Below are 15,247 nucleotides of genomic sequence, written 5' to 3'. Positions count from 1 at the left end.
TAACTCATTTCTGAATATATATTGTTAAAACTCCATTTTTTATGTCACCTAAAAAGAATGTATCCTGTCATTCTCTAAAAACTGTTACCTCTGTCAGTGGAAAGAGAAAAAGTTTTAATCATACAGACAGTCTGTGTTGGTATAAATTTCTCTCTGCCAACAGTTGTTGAAACATAAGAATAGAGAGCTTTTACTGGATCTTATCCAAAAATAGAATGAAATCTGGGTTTTAACCTTCACTGTTATCAGTGTCATTTTCTAATTTACCCTAAATGGTATCAGAATGTGTGCCCTGTCTTCCTAACTTTATCTGTGAACAGTCCTCCTGCTGCCATTCCTGCAACCACATTCAGAGGCACACAGGCCAGGATTGGAATCTTGCCCCATCACTTACTGCTCTGTGATTTAGGAAAGGTATTGGACCTGTTCAAGCCTTGTATCGTCATCTGTAAAATGGAAACAGTAATACCTTCTCATAGTGAAATGAGACCTTGTGTGGGAAAGACTGCCCTAGTCAAGTTTCCCTGATTAAGAGATTGCTAATTTTTGTTGTTGCTGTTGTTGGTTTGTTTCTAAGAGAATGAATGACCAACAAAGAAAGTAACCTACCTGTATTAGTTTTAAAAATGAAGGGAGAGGATTTTTCTGGAAGAATAGTCGGGTAACTTTTGTCATTAGCCAATGAAACATTGAACAACAAGGTTCAGAAAGGATAGATACCAGTGCAGCTTTCAGGACCTCAGCAGTTGTTCCTTTCACTCAAAAATGTCCTGCCATTAACATGACTCATCTTCAAACTTCATTAGCGCACATGTCACTCAGGATAAATTTTTGAGAAAAAGAACCTGATTGCTTCCCCCTGGCTAACATATGGGTTTTTCTCAGTCTCCTCTCCTCCAAATCCAATCAGCTGTGGCTAGGAAGGAGGTTCCTATGTCTCAGGTTTGCAGGGTCTCTGAGGAGAGCAAGGCTGACATGCACCCCAAAATGTAAGTGGTTCTAGTGCTTGGAAATGCACATAATAAGTGCTTAATGGGTCTTAGCAATTGTTGTCATTGTTGAGAGTGTACCCTGTCATTTTCAGGCTCCATACATTTGATTACATCATTTTTCTTAACCACTGAAATGTTATTCCTCCTCTATATGAATGAAAATGAAATCATTCATTTTTTTCATTCATCCAGAAAATATTTATTTCATGCTTAATATGAGTCAAACAGTGTTCTTGGCAGTGGGGATACAGTGGAGGACAAAGTCCCTGCCTTCCTGGAACTTATATTCTAGTGGGGGCGGGGACTCTGGGAAGAATTGTACCCATAAACCATGAATTAATATAATTTGAGGTAGTGAGAAGTGCCACAGTTTGAGGGAATAAGTAATGACAGTGGAGGAAGAATAAAGGCTAAATGTGGGAGATAAAACAGGGCCTGTGGACTCCGGTAAGGAGTTCAATTTTTATTTTTAGAGTGCTGTAAACCTGTTGAAAGATTTTGAATAGGGGATGGTGAGATCAGATTTATATTTATCAAAAATCATTCTGGATGTTACATGGAGAATGATTGTAGTGGTACAAGATAGAAAGCAAGATAGAAAGACAGGAGGCTACTGTGGTCATCCAGGACAATGGTGGCAGTAGCAGTGAAGTGAAGAATGATCAGATTTAGGATGCATTTTGGGTTTTGTTTCACTATGAAATATTTCAAGCATACAAATATAGAGGATAATAGGTTGGTATACCTACCTTCCAATTCTATCATATCTTAACATTGTGCCATATTTGCTTCAGATCTTTTTTTTTAAGAAGGAAGACTTTACAAATACAGTAGAATCCCCCAGAATAGCCTACAGATCCTATTCCCTTCCTCTCAGAGGTACCCACTGTCCTGGTTTTGATACTCATCATTCACATGTATGTTTTCTATCACATATGTACGTATCCATAAATATACAGCATTGTTTTCCCTTTTTGCAAAATTTACATGAGAGGTATATAACTTTTTCCAACTTGATTGTTTCATTTGGCATTGTTTTGGGGATTTGTCCATATTCTTTTTTTTTAAATTTTATTATTTATTTGTTTATTTATTTTTGGCTGTGTTGGGTCTTCGTTGCTGTGCGTGTGCTTTTTCTCTAGTTGTGGTGAGCAGGGGCTACTCTTCATTGCAGTGCATGGGCTTCTTATTGCGGTGGCTTTTCCTGTTGCAGAGCACGGGCTCCAGGCGTGTGGGCTTCAGTAGTTGTGGCACGTGGCTCAGTAGTTGTGTCTCGCGGGCTCAGGAGTTGTGGCTCGTGGGCTCTAGAGCGCAGGTTCAGTAGTTGTGGCGCACGGGCTTAGTTGCTCCGTGGCATGTGGGATCTTCCTGGACCAGGGCTCGAACCCGTGTTCCCTGCATTGGCAGGCGGATTCTTAACCACTGCGCCACCAGGGAAGCCCTGTCCATATTCTTATATGAAGCTCTGGCTCTATTCATTTTTTTCTTCCTGCATACATAGCATTCTTTTGCAGGAACATACCACAATGAATTTATCTACCCTATCCTTGATGGACAAGACAAGTTGTTTTTAACTTTTTGCTATTACAAACAGTGATGGAATAAATATTCTTGTACATATCTCCTGGTGCACATGTGCCTGTATAAGAGCTTCTCTGGGTTAGTACTTCCTAACTTCAGGTCATGCACACAAAGAAAACAATAAAATTTCTAGGGCTTCCCTGGTGGCGCAGTGGTTGAGAGTCCGCCGGCCGATGCAGGGGACACGGGTTCGTGCCCCGGTCCAGGAAGACCCCACATGGCGCAGAGCGGCTGGACCGTGAGCCACGGCCGCTGAGCCTGCGTGTACGGAGCCTGTGCTCCGCAGCGGGAGAGGCCACAACAGTGAGAGGCCCATGTACCGCAGGAAAAAAAAAAAAAATTCTGTGGCGTGTTAATAAACTGGAGAGGATTTAGGAATATCTATATGGAGCTTGATTAAAAAGCTCATTATTTTTTTCGTATAATTATAAGAAAGAGTGGAATACTAAAGTATTAAGGAAAATATAAAATATTAAATTTGCATAAAACTTCCAAATAAAAAATTTCAGAAGTTTTAGTGAAGAGTTTAAGAGCACTTCTATGGGCAGGTTTAATGTTTGAATTGTCTGTACTTTTTTTTTTTTTGCCGTACGCGGGCCTCTCACTGCTGTGGCCTCTCCCGTTGCGGAGCACAGGCTCCGGACACGCAGGCTCAGCGGCCGTGGCTCACGGGCCCAGTCTCTCCACGGCATGTGGGATCTTCCTGGACCGGGGCACAAACCCGTGTCCCCTGTGTGGGCAGGCGGACTCTCAACCACTGCGCCACCAGGGAAGCCCTGTCTGTACTTCTTGATCAAGACATTTTAATGACAATGTCTTCAAGTTCTTATTGACAAGATATTTTGCATTTTTGCAATCATTCAAAAGTTGAAAATTATATTTTAAAAATCAAGTAACCAGTCCTTTTCTATCATTGACAAATATAATTTTGAAACTTTTTGATAAATAAAATAGGTTTTAGATTCTAGTTGTGCAGATAGCACAGAGTTCCTTTCTATATACCCCAGTTTCCTTGATTATTAACATCTTTTTTTAATTTAATTTTTATTTTACATTGGAGTATAGCTGATTTACAATGTTGTGTTAGTTTCAGATATACTGCAAAGTGAGTCAGTTATACATATACATATATCCATTCTTTTTCAGATTCTTTTCCCATATAGGTTGTTACAGAATATTGAGTAGAGTTTCCTGTCCTATGCAGTAATTAACATCTTGTATTAATATGGTATATATGTCACAACTAATGAACGAATACTGAGACATTATTACTAACTAAAATTCATATTTTATTCAGATTTCCTTAGTTTTTGCCTCGTGTCCTTTTTTATACCAGAATCTAGCCAGGATACCATATCATATTTAGTTGTTGTGTCTCCTCAGGCTCTCTTTGCTGTGATGATTTCTCTGACTTTCTTTGTTTTTAATGACCTTGACACTTTTAAGGAATACTGGTCAGGTGGTTTGTAGAATGCTCCTTGATTGGGATTTCTCTGATACTTTTTCCCATGATTCAACTGGGGTTGTGTGTTTTTTGAGAGAAAGATCACAGAGATAAAGGGCCATTCTCATCACATCATATCAAGGGTACATACTATCATCATGGCTTATTATATCTCATCAGAACCTGAGAGATGATAAAACACTGTTTCAAGACAATCTTTGTCATAGAGAGCAAATGAAAATAGACTTGTAGCAGCTTCCAATCCTTTAAAATTTGTTGAAATTTGAAAACAAAAAAAAACAAACGACGGGATGTAAAAATGAGTAAAGGACTGAATAGACATTTCTCCAAAGAAGTTATTCTGAAGGCCAATAAGCACATGAAAAGATGTTCAACATCACTAACCATTAGGGAAATGTAAATCAAAACCACAAGGAGATATCATCTGATGCCTATTATGATGGCTACTACTAAAAACCAGAAAATAACAACTGTTGATGAGGGTGTGGAGAAGCTGGAACCCTTGCACACTGCTGGTGGGAATGTAAAATGGCACAGCTGCTTTGGAAAACAGTATGGCAGTTCCTCAAAAAATAAAAATAGAATTACCATATGATCCAATAATTCCGCTTCTGGGTATATACCCAAAAGAATTGAAAGCAGGATCTAGGAGAGATATTTGTTCACATTAGTCACAATAATCAAAAGGTGGAAGCAACCTGCTGTTGACCGAATGTCTGTGTCCCTCAAAAACCCATATGTTGATGCTTCAATCCCCAATGCAATGATATTTGGAGGTGGGGCCTCTGGGCAGTAATTAGATTTAGCTTAGGTCATGAGGGTGGAGGTCCTAGGATTGGCTTAATGCCCTTATAAGAAGATCAAGAAACCAGAGCTCTCTGTCCCCATAATGTAAGGATATATTAAGAAGGTGGTCATCTGTAAACCCGGAAGTGGATCCTCATCAGACACTAAAGGCTGGCACCTTGATCTTAGATTTCTGAGCCTCCAGAACTGTGAGAAATGTTAGCTATTTAAGTCACACATTCTGTGGTATTTTGTTTTAGTACCCCAGCCTGATTAAGACACAACCTAACTGTCCATGGACAGATAAATGGATAAACAAAATACGGTGTATACATACAATGGAATATTATTCAGCCTTAAAAAGGAAGAAAATTTTTTGTCATATGTTACATCATGGGTGAACTTTGAAGACATCATGCTAAGGGAAATAAGCCAGTCACAAAAAGACACATACTGTATAATTCCATTTATATCAGGTACCTAGAGTAAAGTCATGAAGAAAGCAGAATGGTGATTGCCAGGGTCCAGGGGGAAGAAAAGAATAGGGAGTTATTGTTTAATGAGTATGGCGTTTCAGTTTTGCAGATGAAAAGAATTCAGGAGCTGGATGGTGGTGATGTCTGTACAGTAACGTGACTATACTTAACGGCACTGTATCATACACTTAAAAGTGGTTAAGTTGGTAAACTTTATATTGTGTATATTTTATCACAATTTTTAAAATTGTTGAGGCTTACTCTATTATGCTCAATTTTGGTAAATATTCCATATGTACTTAAAATAATGCATTTTCTGCACATTATTTGTAATCACTGGGTCAAATTTGTTAATTATGTTGTTCCAAAAATCTATATCTTTAACGATTTTCTGTTTGCTTTTTGTATCAATTACTGAGATAGGTATGGTAAAATGCTTCACTATACTTGTGGATTTTCTCACTGTAGTTCTGTACGCTACATTAAGTGCATGTCATTAGGTGCATACAGATTTAAAATTGCTATATTTTACTGGTGAACTTAACTCACTCAGAAAAGTCCCAAGTATGGTATCCCCATCAGGTCTATAAATGTAGACCATTTATAGTTCCTCCTGGTCCAGAGGCAATTTACTAATCAGAGGTCATTTTTATCATAAACCTCTATCATGTTTCCTGGTGAACAGAGCTAGAAAATTAGCTGAAGGTTAAGTTCTTATGTAGACAGGAAAAGGTTTTGTTAACCCTTTACCTATAGTGATTTTTTTTATCGGTCTGAAAAATCTCAGACTTTATCTCATCACATATTGCTACTGCCTCATTTTGGTTTTTTGTTCTTTGAGGACTCCAATTAAACATTTGTTAGACTTTTCTGGCATTATCTTCTGTCTCAAATCTATGTCTCTAATATTTTCTTACGCATTTTCCATCTTTTTGTTTCCCTGAGCTTCATTCTAAATAGTCTTCTAACACGTTCCTGTTATTAATTCTCTCTTAAACCATGTGTAATATACATATATACCTATAAACTTATCCATTGGGTTCTTAAACATCTCAATTCTAGAGTTTCTATTAGATTATTTTTTCAAGGTTTGTTTATTTACTTATTTGTGTAAGCTTGCTTTTATTGCAGTCTTTTTCTGATTTTTGATTATGTTTGGTCATTTAATTTGTAAAATTTTATGTAGGTTAATTTGAGGTTTGGGCTAATGATATCTTCATCTGGAGAGAATTTTTGTTTGATTCTGCCCAGTGTCTGTGGAGTACCACTCTAGGATCTGTTTATTCAGTATTCAAGGAGTGAGATTTCCTGATTGCTATAAAACCTGAACGCAATTTGTGGAAGTGCTGATTTATTTCTGGTTTATCTTTACCCTACGGGATCTTGTATTAAATATGGGGGGTGTTTATTGGACTTTGCTTCTTCTGTGGCACTAGATTTAGATTTATGTCTCTCTTGCCCAGCAATCCTGCAAAAGTCATAGCTCAGTTTATAGATTTTACTTTTGGACTGTCAAATGTCTCAGGATAAATGTTCAGTTTAACTGCCTAGAACACTGCCTTCTAAGATTTTGACTGGTTAACTCCTTACATTTGGCACTTGCTTCTGATTTTCTAAATCCAGATTTTTTGGTTGTTCTTAGTTGCTGAGTTATATCAAATTACCAATTTCTTTAACATATATGCTAGCGTGAAACCATCCTTGCATTACTGGCATAAAATCTGCTTATAAGTTAGATAGGAAAATTAATTTTTGTTTGGTTTTGGCATTGAGGCTATAATAGCATTTTAAAATGTTTCCCTCATTTTAAAATTCTCTCTACAGTATTAGAAATCAGATCATTGGTTATTTCTGGTGGGAGGTTTGACTGGGAAGGGGCAGGAGGGAATTTTCTGGAGTGATGAAAATGTTCTGTATCTTGATAAGCATTTTTCAAAACTAATTGAAGAGTTTACTTAAGATAGGAGGATTTACCTATATGTTATTTATGCCTTAATAAAAATTGTTCAAATACTAATAACTGTTGAATCTAGTTGGAATGTATACAGATATTCATTGTTATGCTTTCAACTTTTGTTTGTGTTTAAAAATTCCAGACTAAAAAATTGGGAATATAAAAGATAAATTCATTGTTCATTTTCTTTGAGACTGTATAGTTTCAGTAAAGGTTAAGGTAAAGTGTAAAGGAGCAAAGAAATGTGATTAAAATAGATGTGTTCTTGGCAAAAGAAGAAAGGTGGCTTGAAACTATCTAGGAGACTTGAACACGGATATAGGGAAAGAGGAAGAAATCAGTGGAAAGGAAAAGAGAGATGTTGAGATCAAGAGGATTGATGGGTTCAGAGACTGGCAGAGAAAGGATTAACAGGACAGGTGCTTAGAAACTAAACTCAGTATTTCATGCATGGTGCTTCTTATGGGTTGTAAGCCCCTTGGTGGAAGGGCTGTACTGTATTCTATAAATCTTTATTCCCCAGAAGATCCTAGCTCACATTGGCCTTCACTTAATGTCTGTTGAACAATGTTAAACTCTACTGAGGTGGAAATCAAGGTCTAAGGAGAATAAGCCAAGATCAAGAAAAAGCCAAGCTAAAGTTAATGGTGGAAAGCCAGAATTAGAACCTACTCTAGATACTGTTCATTCTTTTACTCATTAAACCAATGAGAGGCCCACAGTTTTCCAAGCATTTGTCAGTCATTATAGTCTAGCGGGTTTAAAAACACTTTTAAAAGTTAAACGATAATTATTTATATAATAATCACACAAAGACCTACGTAATTACCATGGAAAAATATCAGGAAGGAAATATTCGTATCCTATGAGCAGTCAGAGAGGGATCTGAATTAAAATGGGGGCATGTGGGTTTAGGGAAGGTCTTTCTGAGGAAGTGACACTTAAACTGAGAGCTGAAGGATGAACAGGAATTAGGCGAAGAGGTGTAGTGGTAAACTATTCTTGGCCCAGGGATCAACATTAGGTGTCTTAAATGGATTCCATCCACCTCTTCAAGGAAATTTGAACCCTGGATTTGGTCCAGCGAATTTTTTGACCAGCTTAACTCAGCATCTTCTCATCCTTTGTCAGCAAGTAAGGAGTGCCGTGAAACTTCCTTCCATCTTCTCTTCCTCTGACATTTCATTTTTCCCAGCTATCTTATTTCCCTGATCCCTCGACTTTCTATCAGGGTCCTTCTGGGCGCTCTCCTATTTCACTTCTCCAACTTCCCTCCCCCAACCCTTTCAACTCTGCAGTCCTTGACATTCAGTCGCCCTTCAAAGTCAGAAAGAACCAGCCAGGTTAGTACTGAGGATATTATCAACCCAAAGAGGTCTCACCAACCTTGCCCCATTAGATCAGAACAATAGCTTATCCAACACCCATATTTAGGTTGTTTCGCCACAACTACTCCGGGGGATGCCTTTATTTGTGGGTGCTCCCTCCGTCCACAGCCACCGTGGGGAAGGGCACTGTAAATGTTCCCGTCACGAGTCCCGGCCATCTCTTCTTCCTCTCCGTCCCTCCCACAGCCCAGGCCCTCCTCCAGTCCCGCGGGTAACGCTGCAGTCGCGAGGGCGCTTCAGGGACTGGGGCTGGGCCTCCGCGCCGGGGCGAGGAGGCACCCGCGGGCTGAGGGCTGCACGGGGACAAGGCCGAGTGCCGGAAGGCGTGCGGGAGGTGGGCAGGCAGCGGGAGGGGGCGGGGACTCAGGCGAGGCCAGAGCCGCAGGCCTGGGGGGCTGGCGGAAGACGCGGGCGGAAAGCGGCTGGCAGAGAGGGCGGGGCGCCTGGAGGGCGGGGCCGCGCTCGCCGGGGGCGGAGCTCCGGCGGCGGTCACGTGACGGGCCCGGAGGCAGCGGCGGCGGCGGCGGCCGCGGCGTCTTTAGCGGCTCCCAGTGCAGGATGGTGCTGGAGGCGGCGGCGGCGGCCGTGGTGGCGGCGGTGTCGTTGGCGGCAGCGGGAGGGGGTGCTGTGGCGGCAGCGGCGGCGGCGCCCGCGGGTGGTATAAAATGGCGGATTTCGAGGAGTTGAGGGTAAGCGGGGGCGTGGGAGTGGAGAGCGGAGGCCGCGGGGGAGGGGAGGGGAGGGGAGGCGAGGCGGGGAAGCCGCAGCGTCGCCGGCCGCCACCTTCTTGTTTCGCGGGGACCGGTTGGCGGAGCTCCGAGCCCCGGCCCGCGTCCCAACGGGCGCCCGGGCGGGCGGGGGAGGGGAGCGAGGCGGCGGAGGAAGCCCGTGCCACCCGGTGGTGGCGGGCCTGGGGACCAGGTGAGCCGGTCGGTGGGTCCGCACACCTGGCGCGGGGCGCCGGGGCCGCTCTCGGGAGGGGCTCGTGGGGACCCAACTTCCCCGTTTATTTTAAGAGGTGAGGTGGGAAGCAGGATTTGCTTTTCCACCTTCGCGAGGGGTGTACGTGTCTGGCGATTCGTAAGTCTACGGGCTACTCACTTGGTGGGAAGCTGTCTTCTGAAACGTGAAGTTGCTTTTAGGAATTCTCTCTCTTCTGTGGGTGATGCTACCTCTTAGTCAGATCTGTCTCGAGAAAGGCCCCTTCCTCCCACCAGTGCTTCCTCAACATCTTGGGGAGAAGCGTGGTCTTTTGGGAACCCTGCCTTCAATGATCGGCCTTAAACCTTGGTATTTTCTTAGTGCCATGGTAAGAACTCCGCAAAGTCCGTGTTGTCATGAGGTTTGTGAACTCGTTTTGCACTTGAAAATTTTTTCTCCCTAGCCTTTCGAACAAGATCACAACTTTATTTTTGTTTACCTTTGTATAGTAGAGGTTTGAAATGCGCTGTGTTGGGGTTAGACGGAAAAGATATTTTTCCCGTGGGTGATAACCTTCAAAGCCCTCAACTGAGACATAATTGTGATAAACGAGCCAGATTTTTTTATGGATCGCTGAATTACTGGCGGCATAAATGGGATACTTAAGATCGGAAACCCTGATTTAAAAAAAAAAAGTCTTTCAAAAAAGGGATGAAGAGGAACTTGAAATTAAGTTAACTGCAATCAGTTTGCACAACCATGGACGTGTTGTTAGCATTACTGTTTCCGAATAAGAAGGAAAAGAAATCTGGTAAAAGATTCAGTTTGTATGTTTATTATTGTTTTTTGGAGAGGGATGGGATGCGGGGGAAGCATGTTGTCTGGTTACCTGGCTGGTTTGGTGAACATCAGCAAAAGAACGTATTCATTGTTCTGATCTAAAGGTAAATTGCTTCAGTTCGAATAATGCCTGCCATTTTCTCTCTTGCTGTTTCAAAAATTATTTAATTCCCGGTAAAGAGAAAAGTATATTCATGCATTTTATGCCCTATGCTAGTTTACACAGAGAACCGTGATAGTAGGTAAAGGGTGTTCATATTGGTAAGTGTAAGGGTGTTAGTGTCAGAGCCTCAGCTGTAGGGGTTATAACACCTGTAGAGCTTTTGAAACAACCAGGCCTGAGCCTCACCTGTGTAAATTCATGCATTAGGTTTAGGATGGGTTGAGAATACTGAAGTTTGTAGTTATTTATATCTGCAGTATTGTCTTGGGTTTTGTGTAGTAACGGATTATATAACTTTATCTCTTCTAAGATTTTTTTTTTTGTTGATGAAAAGTTTTCCAGGGCTTGTGTTAGACTTTTCTGTCGTTTGTCAAAGCTTAATAAAAAGTGAAGAATTTATTTATTGGTATAGGGCAGAAAGGGCAGTCACTGCTTAGGTTGGAGTGGAATCAGGAACTGGAAAGTAGTTGGAAACCAAGATTTTCTCTTTGTCTCCCCTTCTTCCCCCTTCCCTCCCCACTCCCTCCATCCTCTGTCTCCATCCCATACCCCTCTCTCTTCCCTACCATTTTGTTTTGTGGGTCAGCTTCATCATCTTTTTCTGTAAATCAGCTGTCTTTTCTTCTCCCTGCACTTGCTGGAAGATAGCTCCTCTGCCATAGTTAGGAGACTTAACTGGGGAGAGTTTTCAGAGGAGGGAAGGGTATGGGCTGTGCAAATGCTGAAAGAGTTATCCACCCCAGTTTTTGCCTTACCTGCTCAGTAGCATCCTCTACACTTAAAGATGTGCTGTAGCTCTCCCCACTCCCCATTGCAAATCGTGACGATGATGATGATGGCAGATATCCATTATAAGAAAGTGCTTATTATATTCCCGGCCCTGGTTTAAGCACTTTACATACATACTTATTTAGTTCTCACAACAATTCTGTGAAAAATTGAGGCACAGAGAGGTTGAATAACCTGACCTAGATTACACAGCTAATACTGGAAGACCTGGGATTTTTAACCTCGGAGGTCTAGCTTTAGAGTGAATGCTCCTTAGGGTCTAAGCTCTACTGCTCTGTTCAGTTTCCTTTGGGTCCACGTGGTGCTCCTAGCTACCATCCTGCACTTTATGAACTAAACTGAATGATAAACAATACCCTGCTTATATGATATATAATATTGTAGGGAAAACTGGACAACTGAAGAAAAATCTAATTAGAAAGGAGGAAAAGGGGAAGAAACATCGAGGGTTTTCTAAATGGTCTCTGCTACAGAATATATTCTGAAGTAAATTGAAGGACCAGGAAAAATCACGGGCATTGGTTTGTTGGCTAACTTCTTGGCAGTAGAAGAAATGGCCAGCCGACCTGAATGCCAGGTTTGGCTGCTGATAATGCCGCTGAGAGGATTTCCTTTATCTTTGTCCGTTATCATTCAGGGCCACTTCCTAGGAGCCCGTATAACCAGAGCAGGTCACTGCTGGCTAGTGCCGGCGTCTCCTGTACTGGAGGTCTGGAATTTTGGGAAAGATCATCTTCACTGTGCTTCAGTGACTCCTGTGCCTTTGCTTTGCTCGGGGGAGGGGAGTTATTTGACGAGGCAACTCCTGACAGAGGAGTTGCCTGACAATTTCAGTGTTTTGAGACTTCCCTGTGGGCCAGTACCAGAGATCTTGTCCAGTCACAGCAGAATATGGCATCCCTACACTTTGCTGCTTTCGGTTCAAGTGACCAGTAGAATACCAGCACACCTCTCTTCATTTCTTCTGGGAGAGAGGATCGGTGAGGGTCCACTTCTGTCCTGATTATCTATAGCCAGAAGATAAGAGTCACATCATACAAACCTGACTCACAAGATCATCCTGATGGGTTGAGGGAAAGGAAGGGGTAAGTTCTCTGTGAAGGGCAATTGTGGGCTGTGTATAGTCAAAGATGAGTATAATAGTGCATCAGGTATTAGAAGCTTTCAAGGTACTAGAGAAGAAATTATTCAGTTCAGTGGTGGCTTGTTTAAAACATTTATGTTGTTAGGAGTTTGTGAATTAACTAATTATTGAATTAACCTGGGACAAGCTCATGCAGTCTGGTGGCCTAGGCCTCTGTCACTGTTGCCCTGCTTTCTTCCTCCAAAATATTCTCCAGCAGTGCCAAGCACAGTGGTGGAAGAGAGGCAGAGTAGTTGGAGTCTGAAGTCCCTCACCTCTTCTTCAACCAGAGCAGCTTTCTACCCTTGTCTCCTCCAGTTGCATAATTTCAATACTCCTTCTGGTGCAGTCCTTAAAAAGGTCCCTGCTACAATTTAGCCTGGTTAATCCACTCTTCCTTCTTCTCTCCAGTGTGGGAGTGGAGGGGGGATCTACTGTACTAACTTTTTTTTTTAAGGCTGTCTCTCCTGTACTCCTCATCCTCTTTCTCTTGTGCATTGAGAGTTTATTATCTCTGTGCGTGTCAGAGAATGAGAGTCAATGTGTGTGCAGGAATCTAGTGGAAGAGCCAGTGATAGTAACTTTCTTAATAGATACTGGTAAGCCAGACACGGAAGATCTAATAAGAGGGTTAAATAATTCTATAACAGAAGATTTTCTGCCTAGAAGGCTTGAGGGTTTGGTTCCTTACTTGCCATCTTCGGGTGCTGTTGGGATACATAGGGAGAATGGGAAGTTAATGGGGAAGGGGAGTGTTGAGGTTAGAGGTCCTCATCCCTCCAAGCTGCCAACTATTGGGCAAAGAAATAGACTAATACATATGATAGATGTTAACAGAATTCACCATGTAATTCAAAGCTGTTATTAGTGGATACAACTAAATTTCCAGGAGGACTTCATTTAAGATCATGTCTATGAAAGCACATTCAAAACCAAATATTTAATTTAAAATGAAATAGATAATTTTTTATAGTCAGTAAACCAAGATATTCTTAGATGTGGTAGACATTTTTGTGTTCGTTTGCTCTTTAGGTCTGCACCCTCCCTCTGATAAACGTGAATATCTTTTCTGATAAAGGTGGCATTTTTCTAACAAATTCTCCAAATGTTTCTCTTCTCTCAGCATTTTTGCCTTTGTTTTTCTGGATTGGATCTTAGCTAGTCTATTTAAAAAAATTTTTTTTTGAGATATAATTCTCATACCATAAAATTCAGCTTTTTAAAGTGTGCAATTCAGTGGTTTTGGTCTATTCACAAAGTTATACAACCATCACCACTATTGAATTTCAGAACATTTTCATCACCCCAAAAGAAACCCATGCTCATTAGCAGTCACTCCCTATGCCCTCTTTCCCCCAGCTCTCAGCATCTGCTACTTTGTCTCTATGGGTTTGCCTATTCTGGACATTTCATAGAAATAAAATCTTACATGTGGCCTTTTGTGTCTGGTTTCTCTCATTTAACATAATCTTTTCAGGTTCATTCTTGTAGATGTATCAGTACTCCATTCTTTTTTATGGCCGAATAATATTCCATTGTATGGAATATACCACATTTTGTTTATCCATTTATGAATTTATGTACATTTGGGTGATTTCCACTTTTTGACTGGTGTGAACATTTATCTACAAGTGTATAAGTATTGTGTGGACATATGTTTTCGATTGTCTTGGATATATAACTAGGAGTGGAATTGCTGGGTCATGTGGTAACTCTGTTTAAGTCTTTGAGGAACTGCCCAACTCTTTTCCAACTGCTACACCATTTTTCATTCCCACCAGTAGTGTATAAGGGTTCTGCTTTCTCCACATCCTTGTCCACGTGGGTGTGAAGTGGTATCTCACTGCGGTTTTGGTGTGCATTTTCCTGATGACTAACTATGTTGGGCATCTTTTCATGTGCTTATTGGCCATTTGTATATCTTCTTTGGAGAAATATCTATTCAGACCTTTTGCCCATTTTTTTAATTGGGTTGTTTGCTTTTTTATTACTGTTTATGTTCTTTATATATTCCAGTTACAAGTTCTTAGATATATGGTTTCAAATATTTTCTTCCTTTTTATGGACTATCTTTTCACTTTTTTGATCGTGTACTTAGAAGCACAAATGTTTTTAATTCTATCTGTTTTTTCTTTTGTTGCTTATGCCTTTGGTGTCAAATCTAAGAAACCGTTGCCTTATCCAGTGTCAAAGATTTATTCGTGTTTTCATCTAAGAGCTTATATTTATAGTTTTAACTTTTATATTTAGATTGTTTATCCATTTTGAGGTAATTTTTGTTTATGCTGTGAAGTAGAGATACAGCTTCCTTTGCATGTGGATATCCAGTTTTCACAGAACTACTTGTTGAAAAGACAGTTCTTTCCCCATTGACTTGTCTTGACAGCTAGTCTGTTTTTATTCAGGAATCTGAATTTAAGAAATTCACAGTTGAATTGAAGTTGAAGTAAAAGTGATGTGGAATCAATTGGTATCATAGTCCAAACTATCCTCTGACTTCATTTTGAACCCACTAGTAACATGGTCATTTCCCTAGACTTTTTGGAAAAATGGTGTGAAACGAATAAGATTTTGTTTTTGTGACTTTGCAGAGAACAATATAAACTTAACAGACATTCGGAGTTCTCCATTTGGTTATTCATACAAGTCAGTAAAAAAGCAGATCTAGATTATGCCACAGAAGGTATGTTTTTTTGTTTGTTCTTTGGGTTTTTTTTTGATATTAGCATTGGAGATGCATGGTTTTCAACTGTATGACCTTAGACAAAT

General features: G+C 40.8%; 1 protein-coding gene across 9 annotated transcripts in view; it reads left to right on the top strand.

The window, feature by feature from the left end:
- The first annotated feature begins 9,142 nt into the window (after positions 1–9,142).
- PIAS2 (protein inhibitor of activated STAT 2) overlaps positions 9,143–15,247 on the top strand; it is a 91,443-nt gene continuing 85,338 nt past the window's right edge. For 4 of the 9 annotated variants that reach the window (XM_027118429.1, XM_027118434.1, XM_027118432.1 and 1 more), the window contains exon 1: positions 9,156–9,331. In XM_027118429.1, the coding sequence (XP_026974230.1) occupies positions 9,308–9,331 (24 nt within the window). In that variant the 5' untranslated portion in view covers positions 9,156–9,307. Of the gene's footprint in view, positions 9,332–15,069; positions 15,162–15,247 lie in introns of all 9 variants that reach the window. The other 5 variants (XM_027118423.1, XM_027118426.1, XM_027118425.1 and 2 more) reach the window with 4 other exon arrangements.

This window comes from Aethalodelphis obliquidens, unplaced genomic scaffold (genome assembly GCF_003676395.1).
Source record: "Aethalodelphis obliquidens isolate GAN/ISIS:26980383/991018 unplaced genomic scaffold, ASM367639v1 scaffold19, whole genome shotgun sequence".
NCBI classification, from domain to species: Eukaryota; Metazoa; Chordata; class Mammalia; order Artiodactyla; family Delphinidae; genus Aethalodelphis; species Aethalodelphis obliquidens.
This window is presented reverse-complemented; position numbering and strand designations above follow the sequence as displayed.